Source organism: Magnolia sinica, chromosome 1 (genome assembly GCF_029962835.1).
Source record: "Magnolia sinica isolate HGM2019 chromosome 1, MsV1, whole genome shotgun sequence".
Taxonomy (NCBI): domain Eukaryota; kingdom Viridiplantae; phylum Streptophyta; class Magnoliopsida; order Magnoliales; family Magnoliaceae; genus Magnolia; species Magnolia sinica.
Window position 1 is genome coordinate 20206245 of NC_080573.1, and position 25424 is coordinate 20231668.

Sequence of the window (25424 nt, forward strand, 5' to 3'; positions counted from 1 at the left end):
AAAGGGAGTGTAAAGAGAGTGTGTAGAGTTGTACACGTGTCGAGCCAAATCAAGTTTGACTCAGGTTTGATTTGGCTTGTTTATGTGACACTTCCATTTGCGCTTTACACAAGCCGAGCTTCGACTCTATTCCTATCGTTTAAGCTTGGTTTGGTCCAAATTATATGAGCTTAAGCTTGCTTTGGTTTGATCCAAAGATTCGAGCCGACCTGAGCAAACCAAGGCAAGTTCGAAGGTTAGCTCTTTTTCTTTTTTTTTTGTTCGATGATCAATGTTTCATATGGTATGGCCCACCTAATATTTAGATCTACTTCGTTTTTTGACCTAGGCCATAAAATGAGCCAGAAAACTAGATGGGCGGTGTGGATATGCATCATACATATTGAGGTGGGCCCCATCATAGAAAGGAAAATAGTATTTATCTGTTAACTAATGTCCCCAATAAATTTAGATCCTGTGTTGTGGTCTACCGAAGGTTTGAGTCTTCCTTATTTTTGGTCTCTTACTATAAAATGAGCTGAAAATGTGATGGACGGCTGGATAAAACACACATATCATGGTGGGTCCCACAGAGCTTTGACACTAGCTACATGGTGGGTGTTGAGGTCGCCAGCCACTTCGAATCCCACTTTAGTGTAACGAGTAAATTGTGGGTCCAGCGTCATATATATGTATTATCCAAGCCCTCAATCCGTTTTTTCCGTATCATTTTAGGACAAACCATAGGAAACATTGTGCATTCATGTATATGTATTTTGTATTATCCATGCCAGCATGTATATGTATTATCGACACCATTCATACATGTTAACGTATCATTTTAGGACATGATTTCAAATTCGAATCATATCTAAAGCTTGCATACAATTTATGAGCCGAATGAAGCCGAATTAAATCAAGTTGAATTAAGCTGAGCTTTGAATTGAGTCTGGTTTGATCTTAGTTTGTTTTTCAAAAAAGATCTCTACTCTGAAACTTGTTTGGTTTGAAATTCTACTTGAACTAACATATACCAGTCCAAGCCGAGCTTTTGATTTGTGTTGAGTATAAGTGCCTCTACGCACATATTTATATTGTAAGTTGGCCGTTGTTGTGGGGCCCACAGAGATGCCCTTGACAAATCCTCTCGGTCCATCAGCTTTGCAAGATTACAAATGGATAGGAATCTAAAAATCAAGCAAATCCAAAACTCATGTGAACTATTCCACACAAAACAGCTGGGATCAAACGCCAACCATTGAAAAGCTTGCGGGGACCACAGAAGTTTTAATATTCGTGCCTACTGTTTTTCTGGGTGGTAATAACCAAATGAACGGTTTAGATGGCATGTAAACATCATGATCAGCTGCATGAAGGTTTCAATGGAGTACGTTTCCGTTCCCACTCTCTCCTTTGGCGTGGCCCACCTGAGTGTTGGATCAACCTGTTTTTTATATTCCTGTTGTACTGTGCCCTTTCAAAACTGATGGACAGAGTGGATTTATAAAGGGCATATCTGTGGGCTGCACACAGCTTCCGACAACAGGGGCCGCACACAGCTTCCAATATCAGAGAGAGAGAGAGAGAGAGAGAGAGAGAGAAGAGAGAGAGAGAGAGATCCGGTGAGGTAGAAAAAAACGTGATTAGGAGGGGGAGTTGGTGCGGAGAAAAGATAGTAGATTTTCCCTGATAAAAATAAAATTCCTTAATTAATTTATTTTTATCACTTTTGAACTTTTGTCTTAACCGGTTTTAACAACCGCTAAAGCCGGTCAATCTCAGATTAGTTCTTAAATCGGACGGCTAGCAATGTGCGATCACTGGTCAAGCGTAAGTCGCGATTAACAGGAGACGAGCTCTTTTCGGAGGCAGAGTAAGAAACGAGGGGGCAGTCTCGTAATAAAATTGAAATGAAAGGGCATTTTATTTAATACCTGTCTACTTCTATGCGCTGCTTGGGCCCACCCACAGCACTTTCCACCACTTATACAAGACAGAGACCTTTTTCTCTCTCTCATCGATTCCTTGAAAGAAGAAAAAGAAAAAAATCAAAATCAAAATCAAAAGTGCTCGTATTTCGATCAGACAGAGGCGAGCAACTCAATCTCTCCTTTCCTCGTTTTGGATCTTCGATTGGAGGAATCGAATCGAAGAAGAAGCTCGATCTTACAGGTATTCTTGTTGGAATTTCTTTGGGCCCAATTTCTTTACTGAAATCCATCTGCTTTATTCTCTTTTTCTTTTGAATGTGTTTAGTGAGATTCTGCTGTGTTTTTCTTATTTTTCTGATTATCTGAAGCTTTTTTTCCGAATCGGTTTGAATTGGATTATTTACAGATATTTGCTTGATTTCTTAGTTCTTTATCGGAATCGCTCGGTTTTCGCTTCGATCTCCCTATAGGAAGTCGAATTTCCTTTTGATTTTGCTTGCATGTTATGATTTGATGCTTCCTTCAGATCTGTTTGGGGAAATCGCTCTGTAGAAGCTTCGGTTTTCCGATCCCTTCTCGAACGGATTTCTCTCTCTCCCCCCATCGTTTCTAGAAAGATCGATATCTTCCCATAAAAGACAATCAGATCTCAGGATTTTGTTTATTTAGGTTAATCAGGTTTTTACTTTGACGAGCTTGATTAAGCTTGTAATAATTACTAATTAATTAATAATTAGTCATGGATGATTTTATACTTGGGTTGAGTTGATGTAAGGTGTGCCAGAGCATGATCTGGACCGCCGTTGATCGATCATGCGGTAAAATCCTCCTTGATCCTAGCCCTTCGATTGGTGGATTCCGATTGGATGGTTCATTCAACGGAAAAGGTTTGTAGATTTGATGGATGGTTAGGATTGAGTGAAATTTCTGGTAAATACTCGAAATATGATCGTGTCCATCAGATCGACGGTCTGGATCAACAGGATCACCAAAACGTGGGCCACTTGTACGGACTGGGCCCGCAGGTACACTATACATGTCCTTTTGTACTCCGATCGTATGCAATTTTTATTTTTAATTTTTATGCTCCTTTTGCCCGAGGTTTTTTTTCTTTTTTTTTTTACACGCACCCACACACTCACGCCGCAGTGGGATTTCACCACCTATGGATACTCGAACCCGTGACCAGGTTTTGAAACTCTTGAGAGTCTACCACCGGAGCAAGAGCAAAGATCTGCACACTAGAACTGATGCAGTGATTGGATCCAGAACGTTGATCTGATGGCACTCATGATGAAAATCTCATCTATCCAATCTTTCTGCTTTCCATTTCTGTATTCATTTTCTTCGCCCTGAGTTTTCAGCAGATCATCGAATAGGCAGGATCACCCCATCAATGATAATTATTGAACGCGGACTAGTGACTTTAGGGCCCACTAGATGAACGGTCTGAGACACTAGATAGTAGGCCCCATATGTACAAACCGAGTGCCGAGAAATACTGAGCGTTTCCCGGGGTGGAGGATCGCCTATTTCTCCTCAGGTTTTAATAGAGACTTTTTAGGTTTGTTTGCTTGGACGAAACGTATCCGCCGTCTCCAGGTGAGATGTCTCTGTACACTGCCGGGAGCTGTCAGCCCCGAGTCAGACGAATCCGAGTACAACTCGACCCGATAACCCATCCGAGTTGACTCGGTCGACTACCGGGTCCACTTTCCGAGTTTGCGAACTTTGCTCCTCTCTTTGAAGTTCTCTCAGTCCTCGGGTTTTAGTTTCTGCAACTGTGGCACAAGGTTTCTTGGTGGGTCCCACCATAGATGGACCACCATTACCCAAAAATCTCTTGGACTTAAAATTTCTAAGGTAACCAATTAAAATGAACCGTTTGTTTATTTTCCTATGTTGATCGTCTATGATCAAACAGTTAGAATGGCCCATCAGTTATACGGTCTGGATTACTGAACCGTGGGCCTTATTTGTAAGAGCTGAAAACTCGAGGATCATCCACGATCTCATAATTGCTCTATTACAAATGGAACCCATGGTATTGCAGTCCAATCTTGCCACATATTGGAGCTGCAACTGGAGTGGACTGGCCCAAAGAACGGGCCGATTCGAATTATGTGTGACCGTGATGGTTCTTCGTGCAAAGATAATTAAAGAAAAGAAGAAAATGGATGGTCCACATTTAATGGAGAAGGCCGATATTCGGTGCCCATGATCTTCCATGAATAGTTCTTCTGTAATTTCACGCCCCTTTTTTCAGGGAGTGGTCCATGACCATCATATCAACGTTCTGGATCGCCTCACAATGCCCTTGATTGTCATTTACTGATGGATCGAATATACGAGTTACACCATCATGGAGAAGATTGTACAAGAGGGTTCCAACGGCCGTAATCTAAGATCGCGACCACTCAAATAAGGGCCTGCAAAATGGACACTGAGAACTTTTTATCTTTACCGTCCATTGTGCATCGCCTTAATTTCACGGCCATGATTTTACAATCATGATTTTTTATTTTATTTTTTATTATTTTTATTTTTTTGTCACGTGCAATCTGCAATGTACAGCACCTATTCAATGGACATTGTTAATCATGCATGGACCCACATGGGCCTACGGAGATTCACCGTAAATCAGGTTAAAAGAAATTATTACTTGGGATTTTTACTAATTGAGACGATCTGAAAAGTGCTTTAGGATTGGAGCATCGTGGCCCCACGCGGTATGTGTGTATGGCATCCAGCCCGTCCAACAGTTCCACCGCACGGAAAGCGGATGACCTGAAAACCAGGCCAACCCAATCACTTGTGAGAGCTACACGTGAATTAGAAGATTTTTGTGTGTAGATTGTTTTTTTTTTTTTTGCGGTGTGGCCCACCTTCTGATTGGATCGACCTGATTTTTGCTTCCTTTGATCATCATGGTGGGTTGCACCATGTGGGCCCCACTATGCTACGTAGAAGAAAACAGAAGGGCATTTCGGTCATGTTACCTTCCAATAGCAATACTGGGGCGTTACGGTGGTACCATCTACCTGCGTATTAATGTATCCTAGCCTAAAATTATGTCCGTCCGCTGATCAGATGGGCCATACTTGTACGTTAAAGGTCTAACATTGTGAATCATTCCTGACCGTTCAATATTTTCGCACATGTTCCTCTCACGGGCGGATTAGGTGAGTCGATGGGTCCCTGACCGTGGGGCCCACCTCGATGTATGTGTTGTATATCCACACGGTCCATCCGTTTGCCAGCTCTTTTTAAGGGAATGGTCTCAAAATGACGCAGATACAAACCTCAGGTGGATCACACTAAGGAAAACAGTGGTGATTGAACGCTCACTATTGAAAACTTCCTAGAGCCCACTATAATGTTTATTTGCCATCCAACCTTTTGATAAGATCACACAGACCTGGATGAAGTGAGTACGCAAATATCAACTTGATCCAAAACTTTTGTTGCCGTGGGAGTTCAATCCCTACTGTGTGGGCCACCTGAGATTTGGATCTGCCTAAATGAGCTGGCAGAACTGATGAACGGCGTGGATATACAACATATACATCGAGGTGGGTCCCACGGTCAAGGACACCCGCCCGATAAGCTGTTACCCCGGACTCACCTAATGCGGGCCCGCCTATTACATGATGAGAGACTGATTCGATTTTCGGGTTCGGGGCCAACAAGTCAAAAATATTCACTAGGTGCTTGGGTGCCTGCACAAAAGCTTTTTACACGTGTGCTCCACGTTAGCACGTGTCAGGCTGGTTATCATTAGCGTCTTCATGCGCCACAAGCACCAGACAAGGCCGACGTGGAAAACATGGGCATGATTGGAGATGCTCTTCATGCTGCCGTTTCGTAAAATGTATCGAGGTCCACAAATCGATGAGAGATGATATGCGTTGGAGCCGGTAGATCTATTTCACCACACGACACATGGTGGATTCACCTGAAAATCAGGTATCCCATGTGCAGAGCCGTATAATGGACGGTTAATGTCTATAAATTTACTCCTATTAGAGCATCGTATCCATTTGATCTGTGGCAGGTAGGGCGCAGCATACAATGTTGTGTCCTTGAAATTCCGCCTGGTCGTCATGTTCGCCCGGGGAACGGATTGGCTACTCCCCCTGACACCAGCCAATAGCTGGTGGTCGGTGCTATGTGGGCCACACCATGATTATGTGTTTCATCCATTCCATCCATCTGTTTTTACAGATCATTTTACGGTGTAGATACAAAAATGAGATCTATCCAAATCTCTAGTGGACCAAATTATAGGAAACAGTGTTGAATGAGGGTCGACCATTAAAAACATTTTGGGGCCCATAAAAGTTTTGTATCAAGCTGATATTTGTTTTTTCTCTTCATCTGGGCCTGTATGACCTAATCAACAGATTCGATGTCAAATAAACAGTATAGTGGGCCATAGGAGGATTTTAATGGTTGATATCCAATCAATATTGTTTTCATGTGGTGTGGTCCACCTGAGATTTATATCCCTTTCATTTTTGGATCAAGCAATAAAATGATATGTAAAAATGGATGAACGGAATGGATGAAATACATACATCATGGTGGGGCCCACAGAGCACCGACCACCATCCACGGAGCTGGTGTCAGGGGTAGTAGCCAATCCGTTTCCGTTCGCCCGGCCCTACAACTCATCTTATAAAGAAGCATTTGTTAAAATTTTGGCTGTCCATCCTTTTTCGTATCAGTGGACAACCTGATGGTCGGACCTCCCAATGAACATAAATACGGGGGACAAAGGTGGGTAGCCTCCATGTGGGACCCAGAAGCGGCAGAAGATGGGTCGTGGATTAGACAGTAGCTGGTATTGCTACTGAAGTGACTTCACCAACTTCTGTGGAGCCCACAGTGATGTATGTGTTGTATCCGCGCTCCCATCCATTCGGAGAGATCATTTTAGGGCATGAGTCGAAGAATGAGGCAGATTTAAAGTTAAAGCTCAAGTGGACCCCACCACAGAAAGGGGTGGGGATTGAATGGCTACCATTAAAAACTTCTTTGGGCCACAGAAGTTTTCAATTAAGCTTTTATTTGTTTTTTTCCTTATATACAGGTTGGATCTCAAATAAATATCATGGTGAGTCTTAGAAAGCTTTTAACAGTGGAGTAGCTCACTGTCCCCACTATTTTTCTGTGGTGGGGTCCACCTGAACATTGAATCTGCCTTGTTCTTTGGCTCATGCCCTTAAAAACACATACATACATCATATTGGGCCCACCAAACTTGGTGATGTCACTTCAGCAGCGAGACTCACTACTGTCGGGGTCAGTAGCTTTTCTCTCATGCTAATAAAAATGTGCACCATACATGGCTATATCCACTAATATCTATGATCATGGGCGGTCGTGATGAGTGGGACTACAGTGTGTTAATGGTGTTAATGGGATATATCATACCCATTAGTGAGTGACATACACCTTTAAGGTGCTGGCATACACAAGTTTTAACTATCCTTTTATGATTTGATATTGAAAAAAGGGGGAAAAAACCATACAGGCCGTTAAGGTAAAATATTATACACACACACACACACACATGGCATGATGCATGCCATTTTAGATTAAAAGATTAGAAAAAATCTTTTCTTTTCTTTTTTGTTACATTATTTTTAATTCATCACATGATTAAAAGCTAAAAACTGTCACAGAAAAATTATATACAGAAAGTATCCAAATTGTAAGCCACAGATTAGACATAGAATGAACCAAAAATTAATCTTGTTTGGTTATCTATTTATAGAATGAAAGTTTTTCTGACAGTAAAAATTGAAAATTATTTTGCAGACCTATTTCCACAACAAAAGGTTATTTATGAACCTAAGGCTAGGGTTTGTTCAACCAATCTTATTTTTGGATTATTATTTAACAACAATGATTTCCACAATTTCTTCAAACACTTGCAATTTGTAAGCTTGTGTCATACACAACCAAAATATCTAATTACTTCCCATTTCATCATGACTCTTGATTTGGTATGAAAATTCTGTACGGAGACTCTTGTTTTGATATATAAATACCGCATGAGTCCCACATGTTGTCACTTGTACCATAAGCTATTTTCCACTAAAAGAAAGGTGGGCCACATCACGAATGTCAAAATATATAATAGGTAGGTTTGATTTCACTATATGTAACCGGTACAGTTGGAGTTTGAGTATGGTTGGATTATACCCACACCTGCCTATTTATTAGTTGGGCCAAAAAAAATACCTACACGCACGCCTGTTTAGCTACATCCACACCCAGACGATGTCGGGCCAGGCTTAGTACGCATTGGCTTGTCTCTCTAGCCGATGGTGCGTATCACTCATCTTCTAATCATAACTCATCATCACACGTCCATCGGGGCTATTGTAAGGACCAAGGAGCATCGTTCTAAAACTTGTTTAACTCAAAACTTGGCTGAGTTAACTCAACTCGACAAGATTCTGAGCTAAGTTAGTAGGAAACATGCTAGTGACCTTGGCTCAGTTGAGACTCGGTTGACTCGACATGACTCAACCTAGTCACTGGATTTGTTGATTGCATCTGTAAAAAAAAAAAAAAAAAAGGAGAAGAAGCTCAACTTGGCTGAGATGACGCAACTCGGCCTCACTCAGGTTAGATTATTGCTTTTCAGATGGAAGCAACTCTGCCAAATAAGCCAAGCACTTTATCTATGAAATAATGTCTATTTTTATATCATAATTTATTAAATAGTTATTGTTGCTTAAATATTATTATTATTTTAATAGTTAAGTATCCATCTGAGTTGACCTGACCCAGCTGGATATCGAGTCGGGTTTTTTAAATTTTAAACTATAGCACATTCTCTCCAAGATTATTATTATTATTATTTTCCGTCTCCGGATTCTGTCCGTACATGTGGTGCATGGTTGATCCTGTTAGATCCATCATTGATTGGACGCTAATAAATCAGTTTGATTGGTCTATCCTAACCATCTAATAACTGTACATTTTTTCCGTGAATGTGAGCCATTGATGTCCTTTTTTCCCATTCCTTTTTATTGCAATTCATATGGCACCTGTTACACCGCTAGATTTGTCCATACAATGTGAGTTCTAGCCTCATGCGATCTAGTCCATGTATGTACCGTGTGCAGCAATGCTATGGAAGACCGTAACCCGTGCCTTGAATCCTGTACAAACACTTGTGCGTGATACACCCAGGTCTGAGGAGCGCACCATGCCATACATTTAAATCCACTCCGTCTATCAAGTTTTATCCTCACTGTCAGGTCTTAAGACCGAAAATCCGCTAGACACACAGATACGGGGGGCCACACCACATGAAAAAATCAAGATGAGATGGCAACCATAGGTTTTTTGTGTGTTGCCACTATGGTGTGTATCTTTAATCAAACCTTTTAAAGGTGTGACTCACCACGATGAATTTATCAGCTTTGAAAGAAAGTTTACATTGTTCCTGGTGTGGCTGATATGAACTTTAATTGGGCTGATCTTGTGTGTGTACGTTTCAAATATTGGTTCTCACCTGATCGACTGAGTGGATTTGCATATATGGGTTGTATATCCCTCACTGTGGGGACCACCTTGATGTATGTGTTGTGTATCCACGCCGTCCATCCATTTTAGGCCAAAGATACAGCAGATCCAATTCTAGGGTGGATCACACCACAAGAAACAGTGATGATTGACCATTAAAAATTTCTTAGGGGCCACGAAAGTTTTGAGTCATTGTGGACCTTTCATCCATGTCTTTGTGACCTTATCAGTAGGTTAGATGGAAAATAAACATTCCGGTGGCTCCCAACAAGCTTTTAATGGTGGGAGTTAAATCACTTCTGTTTCCTATGGTGTGGTCCACTTGGGACTTGGATCTGCTGCATTTTTTTGGATCATACACTAAAATGATCTGGAAAAATGGATGAACGGCGTGGATATAAGACAAATATATCACTGTGGGCCCATAGTCAGGGATCCACGACCACGGTGGATCTGGGATCCACCGAAGCCGCATCCCCTTCCCCGTAATTTCTTTATTTAATTAACGTGCGTTTGGTTGCACCAAATAGCAAATATAATGAAACTGTGCAACCAAATGCCGCCTTTTTATTGGTTCTCTGGTTTCTGTTATGTCTGATTAGCGTTAAATCCAATAATAATAATAAATATAATCTAATGCTTGTCTGGAATACCTTAATCGCAGATTGGGGGAAGGGTTTTGGGAAATTCAGGAGCCCTTTTTTAAAAAAAAATTAAAAATCAGAGAGGAGGACAGAAAGGGCGGCAATGGCAGAAGAGAGTCAAGCAAGTGCTGGCGAAGTCCATGTAACGAAGGTGATCGACACCGATGCAAGCCACGTCCCGGTATTCTTCCTTTTTCTTTTCTTTGGGGGTTTTACTAAGCCACACGTGCGCGGATCCCTATCCGTCCACACGCACGGCTACGTGTTATTTTCGCACACATGTGTGGTATGACCTTACCGTCAGGTGGGAGCAGTGTGGAAAGCAATTGGATGGTTGGCACTGTGGCTTGCCTGAGGAGTAAAATGGGCTGATTTTTAATTCAAATATCTAAATAATGGGACCCCCTCGATAAAAAGATGAGATGCGACACATGTGTGCGATATCCACACGTATTCTTTCGTGTGGCTTGTGGTATTTTATGCGTTGGCTTTGGGACTCTTCATCTCTACTAACGAGCCGGAGACCTCTCTCCCTCCTTTTATTCTTTCTCTTTTTCCTTTTTTCTTTTTCTTTTTTTTTTAATCGAGAAATGTTGGAAAGCTCTCCTAGCACTATAAGTTGCAGTGCTCCTAGTTGCATCAGATTACTTAGCTAGTTCGATCCATTCATTAGGTCAAACACACATTTCATGGAGCATGATGCAAACATTTCTCTGATTTGGCAAATATTAACCCTTTGGCCAATGGCCTTTAATATGGACAATCAAAATCATTTACATAAAAATAGGTCCAATTAGCAATTTGAACGGTCTATGTTTTTGGGCTTATAATGGAATGCTTATGATTCTAAAGAAGCACTTCTGCTAGGCAATCACAACCATGCCATCCATGGCTTGGAAAATGGATGGCTATAAAAGAAAGGCCAAATCAAGGATGAATTGGATCATCTGATCAGTGCAATATTTGCACAGGAGCATATGAAATGCATTCTAGATTTAGTGGACAGTTCAGATTGGTCGATCGGATTGTCCAATTGAACCGATACAACTCGGAACACTATAACTCATAGTGCTTATGAGAGCACCGATGGATGATACAACTGGCACTAGTTAGAAACTTCGTATGTAGCAGACAGGTAGTTCAAATGTAGCTTTCCAAATTATGGGTCCCACTTTAGAGGCACCATAAACCAACGACCAATTTTATTATTTCCATTTAATGTTTGGCACATGTCTTGCTTCTGAGTGCGCCAGTGTATCAAGCGTTGTAATCTGCCAGATCATATCAAACAACTCTTCTTTCTTCTTCAGAATATTCACACACACTTGCACGTGTGAACTTCCACACTGGCGCTTTCATTCCTGCCAATTTTTCACTTGTGTGGTACACCCAATACATTCCCAGAAGTAGGTCGCACAATAAATATCACCTGAGGAGAAAATGGGACCAATAGACTCATTAGGTGGGCCACCTTTACCTTGAACCTGCTTACTGATCCTTATAGTTGGATCCACCCTTTGAACGGCTCGGATGTTCTACATAAATGATGGTGTACGTACATCAGCTTGGATGTTCTACATAAATGATGGTGTACGTACATCAGCTTGGATGTTCTACACAAATGACAGTGCATGTACTTTCACGTAAAATAGTTGTGAGGGAACGCGTTTTCCGGATTTACTTTAATGGGCTCTCCTACATGGATGGACCGGTTTAATAACCAACGCCCTCGGCGTTGTGCGATCACTTGTCTTTATCGTCAATCAAGAAAGACCTACTCCGCTTCCTACCTTGGGTGCGTTTCAACATCGAGGTCTCGCATGGGAGGTCAGCTTACCCTGACCGTAGGGGCCCACCTTGATGTATGCATTATATATCCACCTGGTTCATGGTCCCAAAAATAAAGTGGATACAAATTTCAGGTAGACCATACAACAAAAAACATTGGTTGATAAGGATTGAAAACCTTTTGTAGGCCACGAAAGTTGCAAATGAAGCTGATATTTGTTTTTGTTGTTTTCATTCATATTTGCATGACTTTATCAATAGGTTGGATGATCAATAAACATTACAGTGAACACTACAAAGCTTTTAATGGTGGGAGTTCAATGACCACTGTTTTCTTGTAATGTGGCTGATGTGAAACTTGTATGGGCTTCATTTTTGATATCATATCGGAAAATAAGTCGGAAAAAGGCATTGACATGCAATGCATACGTCAAGGTGAGCCCTGACTGGAATCATCTACCACCCTTGAGGACCCACCGTGTACATAAGTAAAATCCAGTCTGTCCGTCAGGTTCTTTCCTCTTCTCCATGTAACCCGGGGCAAAAATCAGCTAGATGCACAGCTGAGGTGGGCCACACCACAGGGAACAATGGAGATGGGATGCTAGCCATAGGTTTGTGTGTGGGCCATCATGGTGTCTCTTTCATCAAACCTGTTAATCAGGTGTAGCGCACCAGTGAAGGAAAAAAAAAAAAACCTGTTCGTTGATGGCCTTATGTTAGCCAGTTGTGCCATTTCCATGCCCGTTAAGTTGTGCCGCTTATATACCCATTTACTTGTGGGCCACTGATAATAAGGTTAGAATCGTCTAATCCATGGAAGTTCTTTATCATCCGTCCATTCTTGGTCACTTAATATTAACGGATAGGACCCGCAAAGCACCAGTAAATCTGGCGCATCTGGACAATGTTCACGTCCTCTTTCACCCTGACCTGTAAATCCTCGAAAATAGGAACAAAGTAGCTGCGACACCTTTTAGGGACTTTTCTCGCTTGAGGGAAGACTGATCACCTACAGCTGTATGTATGCTAACTTAGCCTTCAGCTGGATGCATGCTAACCTGTCACGTGTACAGTACATCTGACTTGTGTAGAAGTTGGGGCCCACCATGAGAATCACCCGATTCCCTGATTAAATGGTCAGAAATTTTCAATTATTACATTTTTTTTTGGCTAAACCCTTCTGTCGATGCTCAACAGCCGGCTTCATGATTCAGTGGTTCATGAGGGACACGGATTGCATAGTATAGCACAACTGGAAAAGCTCTGTGAGCCTCACCATGATGTACGTGCCTTATCCACCCCGTCCATCCATTTTGTCGGATCATTTTAGGGAATGAACCCAAAAATGAGGCAGATCCAAATCTCAGGTGGACCACACCATAGGAAACAGTGGTGATTGAAATCCTACCATTAAAAACTTCTTGGGGTTACAAAAGTTTTGGATCAAGCTGATATTTATGTTTTCCCTTCATCAAGATCTGTGTAACCAAATCGAGCAAGTTGGATGGCAAGTAAATATTAAAGTGGGTCCTAGGAAGTTTTTAATGGTACGCATTCAATCACAACTGTTTCTTGTGATGGGGTCCACCCGAGATTTGGATCTGCCTCATTTTTGGGCTCATGCCCTAAAATGACCTGGCAATGTGAAGGTGGATAAAACAGATACATCATGCTGGGCCCCATAGAGCTTTTCCAGCATCACGCGGTACCATATGGATGGTGTGCTAAACGAGGCAATCTGAGTCCATTCAGGGTGCAACTTTGCATGCCAAGTGATGTTAAGCTAGTCACCATCACCTCAAGGATGTAGGTGAACCACCACAGATTGTAGTCTCCTTCAGAGAGGGAGACTTGCCTTGAAAATTTTTTAAGAGGAATGTGCTCACCAAAGAGCATAGTACTCAAGAGTAATTCATGGCACACATGTGCGAGATACAGGCTGTTGATTAGGTATTGCGGCCCTACCTAATGAATGGGCTGGATCTCGTACACACATGCCATATTGATACATGTCCCAGGAATCCCTTTTCTTCTCCAATGATAAGAATAAATAAGGAAAGGTTAAATGTAACGGTAGGCATTGAACATAAATGTCTGAATGTTCTTTAAAAATACCAGTTGGTGATGAGGGTTGTGGAATAAATATGCAACTGGGTGGTTTTTGGTCCTGATTCTTTTTACTGGCCAACTTTTGATAAATTTTTCCTTCTTTTCTTTGCATCTCCTTATAAGATCGTAATAAGATATTTACTTGGAGATCATCAATGTAGGGCATAGTTTTAGGCATAGAATCTTGGCTTTTTGTTAAATTAAGCATATAAACTGTACATAAGTATGCCATTAAAAAAATAACAAATGATAGATAAGGCTACGTTTAGTTGTGCCAAATATCATGAAATTTCATGATATTTTGCACCAACTTAGATTAATTAATTGTGAAATTTTATGATATTTGGTGCAACCAAATGCAGCCTAATTATTGCTCCACCCCATTAATGACAATTTGCCCCCTTGGGGCGAAACTGTCCCTATTGTTTGTAACACAGAGAGATATCAATCTTGGACACTGAGGACCCTAGAAACCGGGACACAATGACATGCCTATATCTGATCCCCATATGATTTTCTACTGATCAAAGTTCAAACTTCTTGACTCCTGGCCAACTGGTCTTCAACCATTGTTAGCATATATAACTTGTAGGAAGAGGAGAGTATGGTGACTCTTCTGAATGCATCTTGATTTCCTTGATTTGGGAATAATCGAGTTTCATTTATTTGCAGAAACACTCTGGCAATACTTCCACCAAAAACTAAGAATTTTATTGTGAACTTCGATATTTTGTTTCATGAGGAATACTATTCACAACCGCTCATACACAAACACCTCACATGTGTCAACGTTATGCACATGTGGGAGATCCAGGCTGTTTGTCAGGAGAGCCTGATGGACCATGTGCACGTGGTATTGTTATCTGCTTGCATCAAAGCCCCATGGTGTATGTGCCACCAAAAACTGTTCAGGTGGACCGAAAGTATATGAAAGGTGTACTTAAAAAGAATAGTTGATGGTTCACATTCAGCATGCATGTGGCCCACTTGATGAGTGCACTTGCCATGGGCCACATGTTCACCATTGGCCTTCCCAAGTAACAACATGGATCTCGAACATTGCCTCCACGTTGGCGGATGCGAGGCACTTGTCTTTGGCATCTCTATATGGGCGTTCGCAAGTAGCAATCCTGTGTGTTCAAAAGTTTTTGTTTTTCAGGAAAATGTATTGATGCTGAAAATCTGATCACAGGTTGAAGTGGCGGCAGGAGAGACTCTAACAAATGGAGGGTTGGACCTAAAGGGAAAAGAAGAAAACAAAGAGGAAGAAGAAGAAACTGCTCTGGATGGAGAATTCATAAAAGTGGAGAAGGAATCATTGGATGTGAAGGACACTCCTCAAACTGGTGAATCGACCACAACGGAAGATAATCCATCTGTCATAGAGCGCAGTGCAAGCAATACCATGGCAAGCAAAGACCTCTTAGAAGCTGAAGAGAAGCTGAAGACACTCGAGCTTGAGGTTGAAAGGCTGGCCAAAGAACTACAGCAGTCCGAGTCTGAGAAGTCCCAACTGAAGCAGGATGTCGTTCTTGCGAAGGAAAAGTTTGAGGAAAGAAACAAGCATTATGAAGAGCTTGAACTCAATCAGAAGAAGCTGCAGGAACATATCAGAGAAGCCGAGGAGAAGTACAATTCACAGCTTGCTGCACTCCAAGAAGCATTGGGAGCTCAAGAAGCAAAGCACAAGGAGCTGACGGACGTGAAAGAAGCATTCAACGGGCTGGCCATTGAGCTAGAGAGCTCACAAAAGAAGATGCAAGCGCTGGAGCAACAGCTCCAATCTTCAGCAGGTGAGGCAAGGAGATTTGAAGAGTTGAGCAAGCAGAGTGGGTCTCATGCTGAGGCAGAGTCTCAGAAGGCTACAGAGTTCGAGAAGCTGTTGGAGTTGGCGAGATCAAGTGCTGCGGAAATGGACAATCAGATGGCTTCCTTAAAGGAAGAGCTTAAGGGTCTGTATGAGAAGGTCGCTGAGAATCAGCGCCTAGAGGAATCACTTAACAGTACTTTGGTGGAGCTTTCTGCAGTTCAAGGTGAGTTGGAGCTTTCGAAATCGCAGGTGCTGGATTTCAAGCAGAAGCTGGCATCTACGGAAGGTGTCATAAGTGAACTGACGGAAGAACTGAAACTACGTAAAGCTTCAGAAGGGCAGTTGAAGGAAGACATCCTGGCTTTAGAGAATCTATTCACATCAGCCAAAGAAGATCTTCAGGCAAAGGTCACCAACTTGGAAGAAATCGAATTGAAGCTTCGAGAGGAGGTGAAGATAAGGGAAACTGTTGAAACTAGCTTGAAAAACCAAGAATTGCAGTCCTCTGGTTTGCGGGAGGAATTGGTGAAAGCTACTGGAGAGAGAGATGCTCTGGAAGCGGCTGTGGTGGATCTGAAGAGTAATTTGTTGAAGACGGAGGAGTTATGCGGTGATCTTGAAGCCAAATTGAAGCTGTCGGACGATAGTTTTTCCAAAGCAGACATGCTGCTGTCTCAGGCTTTGTCGCATAACGTTGAGCTGGAAGAGAAGATAAAGTCACTCGACGAACTCCATAAAGAATCTGGAGTGGTAGCTGCTACTGCTTCACAAAGGAGCCTCGAACTTGAGGATATTGTTCGGGCTTCCAGTGCAGCTGAAGAGGAAGCAAAATCACAGCTAAGAGATATTGAAATTCGACTGATATCTGTTGGACAGAGGAATGCGGAGCTGGAGAAACAGCTAAATCTGGCAGAGCTAAAAAACAGTGATGCTGATAGAGAACTAAAAGAGTTCTCCGAGAAAACAACTGAGCTCACGGCTATATTGAAAGGGGTTGAAGAAGAAAGCTCACAGTTAAAAACCCAATTGAAGGAATACGAAGATAAGTTAACGCAATTGGAATCTGCTCTGAGCATATCAACTCTAAAGAACTCCGAGCTTGAAAAGGAGTTGAAGGATGTTTCAGAGAAATGTGCTGAACATGAAGGCCGGGCGAGTACCACTCATCAGCGCAGCCTAGAACTGGAAGATTGGATGAAGATATCTCACTCCAAAGCTGAAGATGCTGGGAAAAAGGTGGGTGAGTTGGAGCTGCTACTGGAAGCTGCAAACTACAGGACACGGGAACTCGAAGAGCAGGTAAGCATCTCTGAAGCAAAATGCAGAGATGAGGAAGCAGAATCCAAGAAACACTCTGACAAGGTAGCTGAACTCACGGCTGAGTTGGAGGCCTTCCAGGTGAAATCATCGAGCCTTGAAATTGCATTGCGAGCTGCAAATGAAAAGGAAAGTCAATTGCTGGAAAGCTTGAATGCTATCACTGAAGAACGGAAAAGATTTGAAGATGTATCGAACAGCTCCAGTGAGAAGCTTTCTGAAGTTAATAATCTACTGGAAATTATGCAGAATGAATTGAAAGTGGCCCATGATAAATTGGAGGCCATCGAGGAAGATCTCAATGCTTCCCGTACTCAGGAGAGCGAGATACTGGAAAAGCTTAAATCTGCTGAGGAGCAGTTAGAACAGCGGGGAAAGTTAATAGAGCAAGCTACTGCAAGAACTTCAGAGCTTGAGCTGTTGCATGAATCTCTTTCCAAGGAGTCAGAGCTAAAACTCCGAGAAGCAACAGAAAGCTTCACCCAAAGGGATTCAGAAGCTAAAAATTTATATGAGAAGTTGAAGACTCTTGAAGATCAAGTGATGATTTATACAAAGAAGGCAGCGGAAGCAACTGAAAGGGAGGCATCCCTCAAGGCAGAATTGAAAGTCGCCCATGAAAAATTGGAGGCCATCAAGGAAGATCTCAATGCTTCCCGTACTCAGGAGAGCGAGATACTGGAAAAGCTTAAATCTGCTGAGGAGCAGTTAGAACAGCGGGGAAAGTTAATAGAGCAAGCTACTGCAAGAACTTCAGAGCTTGAGCTGTTGCATGAATCTCTTTCCAAGGAGTCGGAGCTAAAACTCCGAGAAGCAACAGAAAGCTTCACCCAAAGGGATTCAGAAGCTAAAGATTTATATGAGAAGTTGAAGACTCTTGAAGATCAAGTGATGATTTATACAGAGAAGGCAGCTGAAGCAACTGAAAGGGAGGCATCCCTCAAGGCAGAACTAGAAGAGAGTTCGACAAAACTAGCAGCTCTGGAGAACACACTCGAGGAACTCAAAAGCAAGGTCTCAGAAGCAGAAACCAAAGCTTGGCAGTCTTTCTCAGAGAATGAACTGTTAGCTGAGACAAACTCAAAGCTCAAGAAGGAACTGGAATCCCATCAGATCAAGATAAATGAGCATCAGGAACTGCTGAGCTCTCTGCATGCGGAAAAGAATGCAGCTGCTGAACAACTGGCGGTTCATTCGAGAACAATAACTGAATTAACAGATCAACATTCACGGGGCTTGGAACTCCAGTCTTCAGCTGAATCCCATGCCAGGGAAGCTGAACTGCAGCTACTTGAAGCTATCGAGAGATTCACCCAGAGAGATTCTGAAGCCAAAGTCTTGGATGAGAAGAGGCTTGAGCTTGAAACCCAATTCAGGATTCTTGAAGAACAGGCAAATGAGGCGGCGGCAGCGGCTGAAGGTCGAAAGGTCGAGCTGGATGAAGCTTTGTTGAAATTAAAGAATCTAGAAGGCATTGTTGAAGAATTGCAAAGCAAATCTCGCCGGTTTGAAACAGAGAATGAAGGTTTAGCTGAGGCAAATTTGAAGCTTACTCAGGAACTGGCAGCATATGAATCCAAGATGAATGAGCTACAAACAGCATTGAATGAGATTCTTGTTGAGAAAGAGGAAACACATGAACAGCTTCACTCTTCAAAGAAGACAATTGAAGATTTGACACAACAGCTTTCTGCTGAAGGACAGAGTCTACAATCCCAGGTATGTGCATACATTAACATTAGAGACATAAGCAATGCTCCTATGATTGCATCCTCAGAGTGCTTCATGGAGTTCCAAGATTCACGCACTGCCATATCTCTGTTGTACGCATGGCATTTATGCCTGCTGATGAAATCCATTGATTTTTTGGGCCACCATGGTGATGGGCAATTAAAAAAAGGCAATTGAACCATAGTGTCACCTGCGCAGGAGTGCGAAAAAGGATGGTTAGCTCAAAATTTGAGCAGCGGTCTACATCCAACAGGGAGAACTCCACTAAATTTATCAAAGTTTTTTTCCAATCACCAAGGCTTTTTTTGCTTTAGCCCATTCACGTGGTTCCCATCAGATCAGCAGTCCTGATCTTCATACATGTTTTCCGCATCTGTGTTGGGGACAACACTTCATGGAACTTCTTCTATTGGGTACTCTTAGATATGGTTCTTTTCAGTTCTCACTTCTTATCACTTTGTCCAAAATGATATTTATGTTTATCATGCATTTTCAAACTTTAAGCGAAACAAATATTAGTGATTTCTGTGGCTGGAAGCCTTCTGATCATGAGGACCGCACTTGCAGATATCTTCAGTTATGGAAGAGAATGATCTGCTCACTAAAACATATCAAGCTGCAAGAGAAGAGCTTCAAGCAGTTATAGTCCAAATGGAAGGGCAACTGAATGAACAGAAGGCAAGGGAAGCCATTCTCAATTCTGATGTGGAAAATCTCAAGGCAGAGCTTACAGAGAAATCCCTGCTGCAAACTCATATAGCACAACTTGAAGAACAATTGATGTTGGCTGAGACCCGTTTGAAAGAAGAGGTACTGTCTGTTACTGAAAGCATCACATACTGTATGGATTTACTCTAGTGAAATTTGAGTAATCCCTTCATTTTTATTTCAAATGGCTGTAGGTGGAAAGTGTTAGGGCAGTGGCAGCCGGAAAAGAAGCAGGACTAACTTCTCAATTGGAGGAGCATGCAAGGCAACTCCAAGAAAGAGATGCTTTAGGCGAGAAATTGGCACAATTTGAGAAGGAGCTAAGTCTTGCTCATGCCACCATAGCTGAACAGGTTCCCTTTCATCACATTTTAAATTAATGCCCTAATTGTCTATCATCATTGTTGTCAAAGTGTTTTGTATGGAGAATTGGGACTCTGTTCATGCTTCGATTATGATTTAAAACTATCTTCTGAATTTTTTGGGTAATCTTCTGAAAAACATACAAGAAAATTTTTTACAAGTATCCCCTTGTATAAGAGTTAGATGGTATGTTTTTGAACTATTCTTAAATGTCCAAAAAAAGCAAGAAAAAAATAAATAAATTCAAGACTTATCCTAATAGATATTAAAAGTTCACCTATTGACACTGCCTTATAGGGGCTACTTGTGCAGAGTTTCACGAGTTTCTACTTGTTTACAGCAGTTATGACTTGTCATTTCGATGGGTGAAGGTGGCATATCTAGATTTGCGCACCATTTTTCCTCATGTTCACATAGATGAGTAGGCCTACATTTTTGCTGATAGATGGAAAAGTCTACTGTTTGGTGTGTTGATGCTATTACTTCCATCTAGGGTTACAATGGGCCAATCCACAACCATGAGACAAAAACTGAACCACTAACAATAAATATGTTGGGTCAGGCCTTCATGCAGATGCTTGCCGAGGTCCAACCATGTTAGTTATTGGGGCTAAAACTCAGGTTCCAGTCCTCAAGACTCATTCAAAAGCCAGCCCAACATAGGCCGTACTCTGTCTAGGCCTGGGTAAGCCCAGCTTAGTTTCAATCCTCCTTCCATTAAAGGAATTGCCCGAGTTTCACTTGCAAGTAGTTGATCAAGGAAGATTTCGTAGGAATTATTTCGTAGGAGCCATGGTCTTAGTTGCTTGCTAGTGTGAATCTTTATGTTATGTGGAGATAAATACATTACGAGGATGGAGTCTAGTTGCCATAAAGGAAAAGTTCCTGTAAATTTTTTTTAGTGTATTGCTTGATTCCCTTTGTATGCTTGCATCTGATTTAACATGTGAAGGAAATCAATATACAGGATCTCTGTGCATGCTTTCATCTTTACCATGTGGTTACAGAATTCCTTTGACTTTCTTTTGTTTTTCAAAATGGCAACCTACTTGTAAAACAACAATGGAAAGGCTACCATTGTAGTTCTCAATTCTAATAGAAATGATGGTGATTATTTGCTTTGCAGAGCTACATTTTCCACAATATTCCCATATGAAAAAGCAAATAATTAACAGTGACATAGACTAAAACATTTATGAAAATCTGTGCTTAACAAAATCTTTCAATCAAACAGAAAGAAGCGGATTCAAGAAAAGAGTTAGAACGAGATGCTGCTTCAAAACATTCCCTTGAGGAGCTGGAGGAAAAGCATCAACAAACCGTGCTTTTAGGAAAGCAGGTCGAAGATCTTGAACAGAAACTGCAGCTAGCTGAGGCCAACTATAAGGAAAAGGTGGGATTTTTACTCATGGATGTGACCACGGTATCGACTTAATTCAGTAACTCATTCTTAAAAGCACAATGAGATACTACAAAGTATAATATCCTACTAGGGCTGTCAACGAGCCAGGTTTGGGCTGTTCTGAGGTCTGTCCAAGCCTGGCCCATGAAGTAAAACCCAGGCTCAAGCCTGGGCCCGGTCTGTGATGATAATGCATGGCCCGAGCCCCTGGCCACTCTGCAACATCTAGGCAGTTCGTTTGTCATGCCCAATCATGCATGATATTGACAAAAATGCCCTTGAAACCTTAGATCAGCCAGGCCGGGCCAGGTTGACAGGCTCTTAGATGCAGCCCGACCCTGGCCCTATTAGCCAAGCCCGAAAGCCCCCTTGCCTGGAATATTTTCAATAAAACATAGAGTGATTCTCGTTTTCTATTTGTATTATTTCTTAAAGTCAACTTTACTCTTTTGTCTATCCAAGCACTTAGACCCCATTTAGTAGACACCGAAAAATGAGTTCATCTCATTTTAGTTACCAATCAATGTCTTACAGATCTTTATCTCTAATACATAATGAGTTCATCTCAGACTCGTAGTTAAGGTAAATATGTATTAGAGATACGTTAATTATGTATTAGAGATGCATAATTACTGTTAACTAGGAGAGATAAACCCATTTTTAGGCATCTACCAAACAGGACCTTGCATAAATTTCATCCCTATGTCAGCATGTAGCCATATGTCACCAATTGCAGGGATATTTTTGTTAATGTATGTAAAATGATTTCTTCTTTTCATTCACAAGGCACTTATTTACCTCTGCTCAAGTTATTGTTCCAGGAAATAGAAGAAGGGAGAAAGCTGGCTCTTGTCAATGCAGAGTTGGATGATTTGAAGAGTAAATCAAATCAGACTGCTGAATTGGAAAAGAAGATTGTGGAACTCGAGAATCAGCTGAAGTTGGCAAATACCAAGTCTGAGGGGCAGGCAAGTATATTAGTTGTTAGATAATTCATGTTTAAACCAGAATGGAAATAGATTCCTCTTGGGTCTAAAAAACAGAACAAACACTAACAACTTAACCCACTGTTCGAAAAGTTGGACTCTGGCTAGAAATGACGGATTCACTACTTCATCTGAGTCAGTGAAAGATTCGCCAGCTTTTCCAAGCCACTGACCCACCTTGGCCTGTTTTCTATGAAATCAGGTTCTAGGCTTAGCATCATGGTTTTACCATGCTGGTGAACCCTATATTGATTCTCCACCCACTGAGAAAAACATGGTGCAGTAGCCGTAGGATTAGTTGCCTATTGTATATTTCTAATAAGAGGATGAGTTCCTTGTTTGTAGCCAATGGAGAGCTTCCCTGTTGGGCACCGAGTCTGTACGTGGGCCCAGTGGTTGGTTTCTCCAAGCCATTCAACCAAAGGCCCCCACACACACCCCACCTGTAAGAGCGCGTGCACACTTAAGTGCACACAATCTCTGAAATTGGAAGATCATAGCCATCAAATCTTTGGTCGTTCCTCCATTGAATGTGGCTTGTTGGTGTATGTGTTCTTGACCATGTATTTACATGCTACCACTGAAAAGGTTCAAGTTGATCAATTGAGGATATTTTTTTTTGGCGTGCCCCATTCATGATGGGGCCATCAAATCAGTGGCTAGGATAAACCAACCATGAGCCCCATGTGTACAAAACTCAGTGCACAACAGGGAACTTGCCCTCGTCTAGAAATATTGTCCATGCATCACCTACAGTTAAGTATTGTTCTCCCTTTAAAAATGATACAAAAGGGAATGCGTCCATCTCTTAACATGAGAAGATGAAACTGTCAGATTGGGTTAATGATATTTTCCGTCCAAAGCTCCTTTCTTTGCCCAATTTATTTTTCATGCTCTCTCATGCATGATTGTTTTCGGAATGTCATGAGAGAGAGAGAGAGAGAGAGAGAGAGACAGACAGACAGACAGACAGAGAGAGAGAGAGAGAGAGATTTCTTTATTTTTGTTTACCCTTCTCTTATAATGTTCTCTCTAGAAATGAAAAAATGGCGACTCCCAAGCTTGAGTATATCAAGGTTTGGTTGGTTCATCAAATTAGAAAGCAGCGCAAGAGCATAGCACGTACCAGTACAAACAGATGTGATTTTCAGTTTGTGCTAATGCCATGAACCCAGCATCCATAGTCTGTACTCAAAAGCTCAGCGAAAATGAGTTTCCTTGGCCCAGTTCAATTGGATCATCAAATTCTTGAACGTTGACTTGGGTGTGCTTGGATACACTATCGATATGAATTGCAACCATTAGTCCAATTGGGGGCATATGACCAAGTTGTAATTACCCTCAAGGTTCTTTCAGGAGGACTGGGCTCAAATTGCAGTTACATAACTTTCCATTTCAGATGTGAAATGAACCTAACTGCAATTTGAGGTCTGATTCCTCACTGTGAATATTCGGAAACACCATTTTGTCACATCCTCTTGATTAAACTGAATGTCCACACTTTGCCTATGCATCCAAACACAGCTTAATGTTCTTACGTTGTCTTTTCTCTGTTGTTCTTACCGTTATCTTTTCTCCATCGTTCTTTTCTTTTGATCGAATCCCTTTCTTTTAGCTTAGCGAATCTGCATTCGTAGTAAATCTGTGTATATTCATGCAAGTATTCACTAAGAGTCACCTCCAATTTGATGTGTCTATTCCAAGTTAGTTCCGAAACTACTGAATCTTAGCTAAAACTCGACCGAGTTGAGTCGACCCAACTCTCTAAGATTCTTAACTATGCCTATATCGTATATTGAAAAGGTGGATGAATGGATTTTCGTCCTACTCAATTTGATACGTCTATCACAAGTCGGTTCGAAATAGTACTGAGTCAGACCTAAAACTTGACCGAGTTGAAGTCAACTCAACTCGTTAGATTCTTAACCATGCCTATGTGTATACGGAAAGGGTGGATGAACAGATTTCCGTCTATCTAAATTCTCAACTTGCAATGTGTGATGTACAATGTCTAAAAGGCTTTGCAATTTTCATTGCATTTTCAGGTTAAAGAAGGCATCCATGTGGATACAAAAGATGGAGTAGAAGTGAAATCACGAGATCTTGGGTCATCCATCTCAACCCCATCGAAAAGGAAGAGTAAGAAAAGAGCCGAAGCAACCAGTGTTCAAGCGGTAGAAGCTTCTTCCACCACACCTGCTCAAGCCACGGAAGAACACTCTTTGGCGACAAACATCAAGATCATTTTGGGAGTGGCTTTGGTGTCAGTGATCATTGGTGTGATTCTAGGCAAGCGATATTAGTCCAATGTTATGGTGCATTTGCTTCGTTTTTGTGTAACTTCTCTTTTAGTATTTGTTTATTTTTATACAGATGGGATTAAGCTTTTCTCTGGTGTGGAATAGCTAAGGGTCTTTTATTTGGGTGAGGAATTTGTTTTTATTTGTTCCTACCCAGGTGCGTGCATGCGGTGCATACACCATTGCTTATGTGTCTTTTATTTGGGTGAGGAATTTGTTTTTATTTGTTCCTACCCAGGTGTGTGCATGCGGTGCATACACCATTGCCTGATGTATTTGAGTTTGATTATTCTCACAAGTTAATTGAGTATTTGTGTTGAAATACTCTAGATTGATGATCTTAGTGGAAGGAATCGGAGGAAGTTATTTCTTTCTCTACTTGTGATCTAAAATGTTGTTAATCATCCTTCCATTGTCATGGCATAGACGCCCGGTGTTATGAATTTTTTCAAAATAAAACAATTTGTGGAATCCAATAATGGTCATTGGATAGGCAAGGGGTGCTTATGTTGTTAGACTTTTAAAGTCTTCAATGGTTTGAGGCTGCTCAACCGGTCAAGAGGCTGGCTCAACTGGTCGAGGGTCCACTCGACCGGTCAAGCACCACTTGACTCAAAGTCCAACGTGTTACTTATTCAGGTGTCCGGGGCACTCGATCAGTCGGGGGGATGGCTTGACCGATCAAAGGGGTCCCTCGACCAATCGAGGCCTCAGCTCGACTAGTCGAGGTTACGCAGATTCTTGCGCGGATTTGGTGCGGACTGCGTAAATTTGAAGCGGTTTCACAAGGGCGCGAAATGGAAGTTTC

The 25424-nt window shown here is 41.7% G+C and overlaps 1 protein-coding gene across 1 annotated transcript; it reads left to right on the forward strand.

Annotated features, from left to right (window-relative positions):
• Window positions 1–1991: 1991 nt before the first annotated feature.
• On the forward strand, window positions 1992–24945 carry LOC131242486 (uncharacterized). The gene is made up of 8 exons (XM_058241169.1): window positions 1992–2151; window positions 10120–10280; window positions 15192–18845; window positions 19425–19667; window positions 19760–19918; window positions 21163–21321; window positions 22152–22298; window positions 24362–24945. The coding sequence occupies exons 2-8, from the start codon at window positions 10203–10205 to the stop codon at window positions 24617–24619; spliced, it is 4698 nt and encodes a 1565-aa protein (XP_058097152.1). The 5' UTR covers window positions 1992–2151; window positions 10120–10202; the 3' UTR covers window positions 24620–24945.
• Window positions 24946–25424: the final 479 nt, after the last annotated feature.

Bases quoted from the DNA above. Each gene is read 5' to 3' on its own strand.
- LOC131242486 (XM_058241169.1), top strand. From the start codon at position 10,203: ATGGCAGAAGAGAGTCAAGCAAGTGCTGGCGAAGTCCATGTAACGAAG. The intron at 19,668-19,759 runs GTACTGTCTGTT...AAATGGCTGTAG, and splicing joins AGACCCGTTTGAAAGAAGAG to GTGGAAAGTGTTAGGGCAGT. The intron at 21,322-22,151 runs GTGGGATTTTTA...TTATTGTTCCAG, and splicing joins AGGCCAACTATAAGGAAAAG to GAAATAGAAGAAGGGAGAAA.